General features: G+C 34.2%; 1 protein-coding gene across 1 annotated transcript; it reads left to right on the top strand.

Moving 5' to 3' along the window:
• Positions 1-2,298: 2,298 nt before the first annotated feature.
• Positions 2,299-3,234, top strand: LOC128565415 (olfactory receptor 51B2-like). The gene has a single exon (XM_053561840.1). The coding sequence runs from the start codon at positions 2,299-2,301 to the stop codon at positions 3,232-3,234; it is 936 nt and encodes a 311-aa protein (XP_053417815.1).
• Positions 3,235-9,002: the final 5,768 nt, after the last annotated feature.

The following is a 9,002-nucleotide window of genomic DNA, read 5'->3' on the forward strand; positions in this document are numbered from 1 at the left end:
AATTGCAATTTTTGGAAGTATGCTTCCATTCTTTGCATTACTCAAGTAGTAAGGTTAGCAGTGGAGTGGGAGTTTTTCTGAGGGGTTTTATATCCCCCATGCCTGCAATCCTGGGTATGTTTCTCATTTTCCTTTTTTTTTTTTTGTTTCTCATTTTCATATTACTGCTCTCTTGTTTTAGTCTCAGTATTTGACTATACCAAGAAGTTTTGTAACTTACCTGGGATCTTTCAACAGACTTTACTCTGTAATTATAATTTATTTTACAGTCCTCTTAGACTATCTGATCATTTTCTTCTACTATATCCTAATTCTGAAGACTCACTCACCCACTCACCCACAGAGTCATGGACCCTGCCTCTGGTGAAGAGAGAGCCAACGCTCTCAACACCTGAATCTCCCAATTGGTTGTGTCCTCCACTTCTGTGGCATAGTGATTGGTTTGAAAGTCAGCAACAGGTTTGGGAAGTATACATCAGAGGTGTTCTACATTGTCATGAGCTATGTCTACTTCCCCTTTCTTCCTTTAAGGAATCCTATCATCTATACCACCAAGACCAAGCAAATCCAATAAGAATATATCTATCTTTAATCTAAATGCAGATTTGGAAGTTAATCATGGATCTGGAGAATTAGACACAGACACCAAGGAAAAGACAATGAAAAACTAAAGCCCCGACTCCTCTCTGAGCAAAGAGATAACTTAAGTAGTGTCTTTCTGGGAAATTTTTCCTGACCTCAGAGATATATCTGATGATTTTCCATAGAGTACTAAAAATACTAACATTCATGCTGTGATGATTATCCCATGTAATTCATGATCAATATTGTTTGTCTTGTACTCACTAGATTTTTCAGTTCTGATACTAGGAGGGAATAAGCTTATCACTCTTAACCTGACATAAAATGAGGAATATCCTGAATATAAACTAAGTGATTAAAAAAAATATTTGATGGCATTAATTCACATGGCTCTTAGTAGGTGCATTGATGTCCCTGTAAATCAGAACTGATTTTCCCATAGAAATAGAAAACACAAAATGTAATTAGAATTTGTAAATCTATGACTAATAGATACATGTCACCCTGGGTATAAGAGATATTTTGACCTTTGTGGTGGTCACCAAGAAAGACTTATTTGTTTTATCATATACTAGTGTTTAGAATTCTGGGGAATTACATAAGTAAGTCCAGAGGTTTCCACACCTCTGTGGTATTTGAGTTTCCATTTTTCCTCACCCATACTTGAGGAAACACCATAATGGCCTGATGACACTGGCTGAGTTGCTCTGCTCCTCCCAGACAGGAGAGAGGGAAGAGGGATCAAGCAGTCTCCTGAGTATCAGGAAAGATGGTACTCTGCAAGATGCTTTCCACATATATAAACACTCTATCCTGGCTTCCTGAACAGTCTTTGAGAAGGGAGTATTTGGTGTGATTCCCCAAATATGGTAGGAATGGCTCCCTATTCCAGCAGCAAGATTATGAGTGGGTGAGTGCCAGGAGCAGAAATTTGGAGTGATTCTTATTTTCTCTTCTGTTAGAAGCAGTCAAAAGAAGACAGAAAGAATTTCCAGAGATCTTTGGAGCAGAATATGTCCCTCTCAGCTTGGATAACCCCCACCTATTGCATGGTTTTTGTTTTTATGTGAACAAATTTGTTAAGGCAGGTTTCAGTTTCTTTGGTAGGACCCATGGATGGGCTTCAGGAAAACCAAGAACTTTTTTAGACTAAATGTGACATATCCTGCCTTTATCTATTTTTCTCCATAGTGGTTACATGTCTTTTGCTGAAGTTCCATAAAATGTTAACATTCAATTTTAAAACTAAACTTAGAAAAGTTCTCCAATAAAACACAATGTCTGTATTGTGATTGTGGAATATAAAATTAAAATCAAGTTAAATATATTAAAATTTTCCAACTATCAGTCTAGCTAAGCAAATTTATTATTAAATTGTGTATATTTGCCATCTTTTCTGATAAAATTTTGATCAAAAATTGTATAGCATGCAATCAACAATGAGAATTATTTATCTAATGTGGTTTTATAAATACAAAACTTTAACTATTAACCTAATACTATTTAGAACATAAAGAAGATCTCGTCTCTAGAATAGTCTATAAGTCTCTTTTGCTCTTTTGAAAGACAATAGTTCTATAACTTTACATTTCTCAATCAATTATTCCTAAAGAGAAATATTGTTATATATTCTCACAAAGATTTAGTACACACTGAAAAAGTTGAGTGTGGGGACTAATAGTTCTCATGCATCTGCTCTTTCCTTGTGGACACACTATGTGGCCCAATATTAGTGGGGCCCCCTTTTTGCTTACTGGCTTCCCAGGCCTGGAGGCTGTTCATCACTGGATCTCCATCCCCTTCTTTGCAGTGTATGTGTCTGTATTTCTTGGCAATGGCACACTCCTCTACCTCATCAAGGATGACCACAGCCTTCATGGACCCATGTACTACTTCCTTGCTATGCTGGCAGGCACAGACCTCACAGTGACGCTGACCACGATGCCTACGGTAATGGGTGTCTTATGGGTGAATCACCGGGAGATGAACCACGGGGCCTGCTTCTCGCAGGCCTACATCATCCACTCTCTTTCGATTGTGGAATCGGGTATCTTGCTTGCCATGGCCTATGACCGTTTTATTGCCATCCGCATTCCTCTGAGGTATAACTCTATCCTTACCAATTCCAGGGTGATAGAGATAGGACTGGGGGTACTGTTGAGGGGCTTTTTGTCCCTTGTGCCTCCAATCCTGGCACTCTATCAGTTCCCATACTGTCGGTCCCACGTTCTTTCCCACGCCTTTTGCCTCCATCAAGATGTCATGAAACTTGCCTGTGCTGATATTACATTTAATCGCTTATACCCTGTTATTCTGGTTGCTTTAACTTTCTTCCTTGATGCTCTGATCATTGTCTTTTCTTATATCTTAATCCTGAAGACAGTTATGGGCATTGCCTCCGGGGAGGAGCAAGCTAAAGCTCTCAACACTTGTGTTTCCCATATTAGCTGTGTCCTGGTATTTTACATCACTGTGATTGGCCTGACTTTCATCCATAGGTTTGGGAAACATGCCCCTCACGTAGTTCATATTACAATGAGCTATGTTTATTTTCTATTTCCTCCATTCATGAACCCCATTATATACAGCATCAAGACCAAGCAGATTCAGAAAAGCATTGTTTGTCTATTTTCTGGGCACAGGAGGGCTTGAGCCATTATTTTAGAATTAAGATGTTCAGAGTTTATGGGCATTTTGCCTAAGTGGAAGATATCTTAGCTTTATACCCAATATCTCTTTTATCTGTATTAGACAGACTTTAATTATTACATGAAACCCAAGCTAAGTTCACCAGAAATGCAATCAGTATATCTATCAATTGATTGATAAACAAAAGGTAAGTATAGATCTATTCATATTGAAAGATATAAAGATATATATGGAGAGATATCTATCTAGTTTTCTATTTATCTATCTGTCATTCTATCAAGAGATATTAGGAAATTGGGATTCAATTGAGTTTGTAGATAAAGGCCATAAAAGCATACATGAAAAAGCAGAAAAAACAAATGCAATTCTAATCCAATGCCCATTAGAAGCAAAAGTACCATTTCAGAAGAGGTAAAGTGAAGTAGGAAGCCTAGTTCAACCACAGACTATGTTAGGAAAAATGTGCAATTGCAGATCTATTTTTTTGGCTATACTATATAAACATGAATTATAGAATGTGGAGTGAGGGCCCAAAACAACTCCATTTGAAGGAGCTTTTAAAAAATGTTCCTAAATGATACAATGGCTATTATAAAATTTAAATTTGTCTCCATGAATTCATAAATTTGCCAGTAGTTTATTTCGTGTGTTGGTTTCCTTTTATCCTGTGTTCTCACTAAATGCTGAATGGAAACACTTAGAAATACTTCTTATATGTCTTGGAGATGAAATTTAATTTTATATGGCAGTTTTTCTGTATTCACTTTTTTATTTTTTGAAGTACATTTCAGCTTGTTTACATCAAATAATTTAAATTTCACATGTAAATTATTTTATTATTATTTTCTCTTGTGAGATATCAGGGCCACATTGACAAAGCCCTCCCTGATATCAGGTTTATTTGCATATTTTTTACTTTTACATAATTTATTTTGCATGTCTTGTATTAAAATATGTGTCTGTTGGAAGAAGCATAAGGACTTTGAATCATTCGTTGTGTGTTTATTTTCATAGAACTAGAACCAATATTCAGTCATTCTTTTGGCTGATTTTTTTTAAGTCATTACCATGGGACAAATATTTTGCTAAGCAAAAATGACATAACAGAAGCAAACATAAGAAAATTTTTCTTCTTGGAGTTTTCAAATAAATGGCAAGTCAAAAAATAAAATAAATAAATTCAACTTAAAATAAATTCTATGATAAATTGTAAAGCATAAAGAAGGAACTGCTTTGAAATCATGGATCTCAAAAAGAGGTCACATTATGGCTTAAAATAAGAGTTAGATTCCCTGAGAAAGTGTCCCTTCAGCTGAAAGCTTAAGATGGATTAGAAACTACCCGGTGGATGTAGGCAAAATATTCTCAGATAAAGCAACATGTGTGGAGACTTCAGAGGCAATGATAATAAGTCAATTTAGGACATTAAAGATACAAGGTAATAAATATGACCAATATTTAGGGTCTAGATTTATTAAGTTAACAGGTTGTTTATAAAATAGAAGGAAGAGAGTATTGGGAGGGATCAGAGATAATCTCATATATCTGATTTATTTTATTTAAATAAAGGTAGTGCCAATGAAAAAGCAATTATTGGTTATATATTAAATCTATAAATAGGAAGAATGATAATGCAGTTGAACCTCCATAGTTGACCACTCCCTACACTGACCCAATTCTCATAGACTGGACATGTACCTCATGTATGTATTAGTACAGTAGGCATAGCTCCTTACAGTGACTACCTCTGTATATTGACCAGTTTGTTATAGTCCCCTGAGTGGTCAATTCATAGAGGTTCTTCTGCATTTTTTTTAATTGTGGGACTTTAAAAATGGTACAAATGATGAAATTGTGAATTAATAAAAGTAACTACTAAAGCAAATAATGCACACAAAACATTAGTGTGTTAGTTAGGAAGTAACTAATTAAAATTGTTTGTAAAATGTGTTTCATTTTACCCAATCCTGAGAGTCATAATAAAGGCATTTGTCAGAATGTGCTGAAAATTTGGGGGTATAGAACAACAGAAACCAACTCAAGTTGATGACAATAAAAGAAAATCATAGAACATATGGGAATTGGGGTTCCCATCCAAAGAGAAGGCATGATAAATCTGGGTTGTTTCTGAATTGCTTTCACTGAAAAGGAGCCAGTTCTAAGTCAGAAGTCTGAAAAATATTACTAAATATGAAATAAAACATAAATTCCAGTATAACACAGTGGACTAAAAATAGGCGATCTGATACAAACATAAATATGAAGATGACATGAAGAACTAAATTGGAAATACAAATAACAGTAATATATTGGATGATGAAATTCTCTCACAAGGATTTAAGTAAAGTTATCATAGCTTTAGGGCATACCCTCACCAATTCCCCATAATAGATCTTTGAGAAGGAACATATAAAATTGAAAAATATCTTTTGATTCCCTCAAGTAAACTTGTTGAATGAACTATCTTTTCAAATTTATAAAAACAAATTAATCTTTAAGATTTAAGAGACTTTATACTAGTATGAATATGTGTAATTATATGAATATGTGCCCAGGTGGACACCTGTATACCTGGAGTAAATATTTCAATCTATCACCTAAAAATAATTGCAGATCTCGACCTTTCCATTTTTTTAGCTTTCATGTTCAATGTAATGAAGTAGAATATGTTTATTTTTATGTTAATATATGCATGTGTGCATCTATATATAATACAATTTGACATTTTAACCTTAACTATACAATTCTGTGGTATTTATAATATTTACAATGTTGTACAATCATGACAATGATTTTTTTCTTATATTTTTCATTATACCAAACAAAAGCTCTGTATTGATTATCAATTACTCTCCATTCCACCCCTGGTAACTTTTGGTTTACTTTTCACTCAATGAATTTTCCTATTCTATATAATTCATAAAAGTGGAATCATGAAATTTCCTTTTGTGTCTAGTTTGTTTTACTAAGTATAGTTCATAAGGTTTATCTATGTTGTAACGTATCAGAACTACATTTTACAGGTGAATCATATTCTGTTGTATTATTTGCATATTAATGTCCAATACATTTTGTTTATATATTCTTCCATTGGAAAAGGAGATTCACACTGTAATGTAATGGACCAACATCATCGATATGCTTATTGAGGCATGTAGTGAGCTGTGAATATGACAATGTTTAGATTTCTCTGAAGAGGTGCATCAGTGTTAGATAAGCAGAGTTATTTCCAATCTGTTTCCAGATTTTAGGAAGATAAACTTATTAGTGAGGTTGTTCAAAAATTTGACTTAGAATTTGAGTACTCAGCTCCAGGTGTTACCATTGGTCCTGAAGGAGAGTTTTATCAAGGTGACTGTGGAAAACTACAATTCCTTAGGTTTGTGTTTTGTTGACAAAGATTCTTATTTAGCGGGGACCCAAAGTGTAAGTGCTCTATAATCAACTCTTCCATACATCTTTAGACATTTTCCAGATAGCATGTCATCACTAGAGACACTTGGTTAGTCTTCCCACCTTCATAACCTCCCTGGATTAGACCTATTATAACTTCTCTCATTGTCTCCAAAGGGCGGCATTGTCTTCCTCTGCCTGTGCTCAGAGCACCAAAACATCCTCTCCTTTCAGCCTTGTCCCTGAAACTTTAGGCCTAATTGAACCTTACCTAGATGTGAGACTATACTCAGTGATTGCAAATATAACTCTTTGTTCTTTTTCTATATGCTGACATAGCTGATAAAACATAAAGATGGAAAAAAAGGACTCTTCAATTTCTGACATAGTATTGGTATCATATCATCTGGGTAGATTCTTTGGTTGGGATTCAAATTTTCTTTCCAAGCATTATTCTGACTCTTTAGTAGTTGGGTAGATCACAGGAATAGGCAGACAGTGAATTTAGACACCAACACATTATCAAAGCAGTCTTTATAGCAGGATAGAGAATATACATTTCATAATAGGTGGCTGAAAAATCTTCCATTGAGATTCACTATCAACAACAGCACTCTCAGAAGAAAAAAAGACATAGGAATCTCTTTTCTTGTCCCTGCCATGTTATGCATTTACTTCTCTTGGTACTATGATTGATTCAAAAGTTAGAGATACAAAAATAACCATTAAAGCAAAGGAGATAGCCTGGTGAACTATTAATCTTATTACAAAAAAAGGCAAAACTCTACAATTGGGCCAGTGGCTTGGTTACATGCTTAGCAATCCTTCCTTCAGCTGATACTTATTGATCAGCAAACATCTATCAAGCTCTGTGGTGAGCAGTGAGAATACAACTTACATAAAATCCTTCAGAAACCTTTGCTTGCTGTGATTCCAATGTAAATTGATTTTATAATGAAGTTATTAAAAAGCTATACTTTTTAACTATACTCTAAAGCTAAAAGGCTATGCAAAATGAACTATGAAATACATTTATTATTCATATGATCTAAAATCACATTGTGGCAAAGTATTACCTGGTCATATGAGAAAAATTTGGTCTTTATCTCCAGAATAAAAACAAATGATATTTTACAAGGTTTTAATTATTGGAGGTGTATATATCTTATGTAGTATTTGATTTTTAAAATCTGAAATATTGAATTCTGACTTTTTTCTCAAGACAAGCATTTGGAGTTCAGAGTTGAGAACTTGCCCAATCTTTTAAGATCAGCACATGATGTAATGAGGGAAATTTTCAGAATAGAACTGATATGATGGCACTTGAATCATCATGTTTAATTGGGAGAAATGTCATTGGAAATGATTCAAGATTAGAAATTATTATGTCATAAACAGTTATTATTATGTCATAAACAGTTGAAAGACTGGAAGTTCCTCAACCATCAAGAAAGACGTCTTTGATGTATTAATGCCTATGTCTTTACACATCTAGAAAGAGTATAAAAATGTGATTGCTTATAGTCGATTAGTTTTAATCTGAAGATCAGAGGTAGAAATAAGAAGCAGATATTATGGAGACTTCTCAATGAACTAAAAGTTTATCTTCCATTTGATCCTACAATTCCATTACTAGGCCTCTATCCAGAAGAACAAAAGTCAATTTACCACAAAGACATTTGCATCAGAATGTTTATTGAAGCTCAGTTCATAATTGCCAAGTTGTGAAAACAATCCAAATACCCATTAACCCATGAATGGATTAGCAAACTGTTGAATATTTATACCATGGAATACTATTCAGCCATGAGAAAAGATGGAAACTTTACATCTTTTATGTTTACCTGGATGGAGTTGAAACACATTCTTCTTAGTGAAGTATCTCAAGAATGGAAAAAAAATCCAATGCATCCAATACTAATATGAAATCAATATATAAACATTTAGATGCTCACATGAACCATAAAACACAAATATAGTCTAGCAGGGGGAGGGAAAAGGCAGAAGAAGGGAAGGCAGAGGAAGAGCTACTGGTGGGAGGAGGAAGAGCAATTGGTGGGACCTCACCTAATGTACACAATGTGAGGGTCTTCAATACTCTTCTCAGGTATAGGGCTCAACTACATGAACTTTATCTTGGAAGTGAGAGCAATGTAACCTAAGAATTTATATTCTCATATTAATTTTTAATAAACATAAAATAAAAAAGAAGTAGATATTAGCTATTTCAGGAAGTAGCTTTCTCTCTCTATATATGTATGTATGTACATGCATACACACATATATATGTATATTTATAGTAAATACAATATACACATATGTTTAAAGTAAATGCAATATGTGTGTGTGTATGTACATATATCCACATAAAGTAGCGA

The sequence above is a fragment of the Nycticebus coucang genome, chromosome 14 (genome assembly GCF_027406575.1).
Source record: "Nycticebus coucang isolate mNycCou1 chromosome 14, mNycCou1.pri, whole genome shotgun sequence".
Classification (NCBI taxonomy): domain Eukaryota; kingdom Metazoa; phylum Chordata; class Mammalia; order Primates; family Lorisidae; genus Nycticebus; species Nycticebus coucang.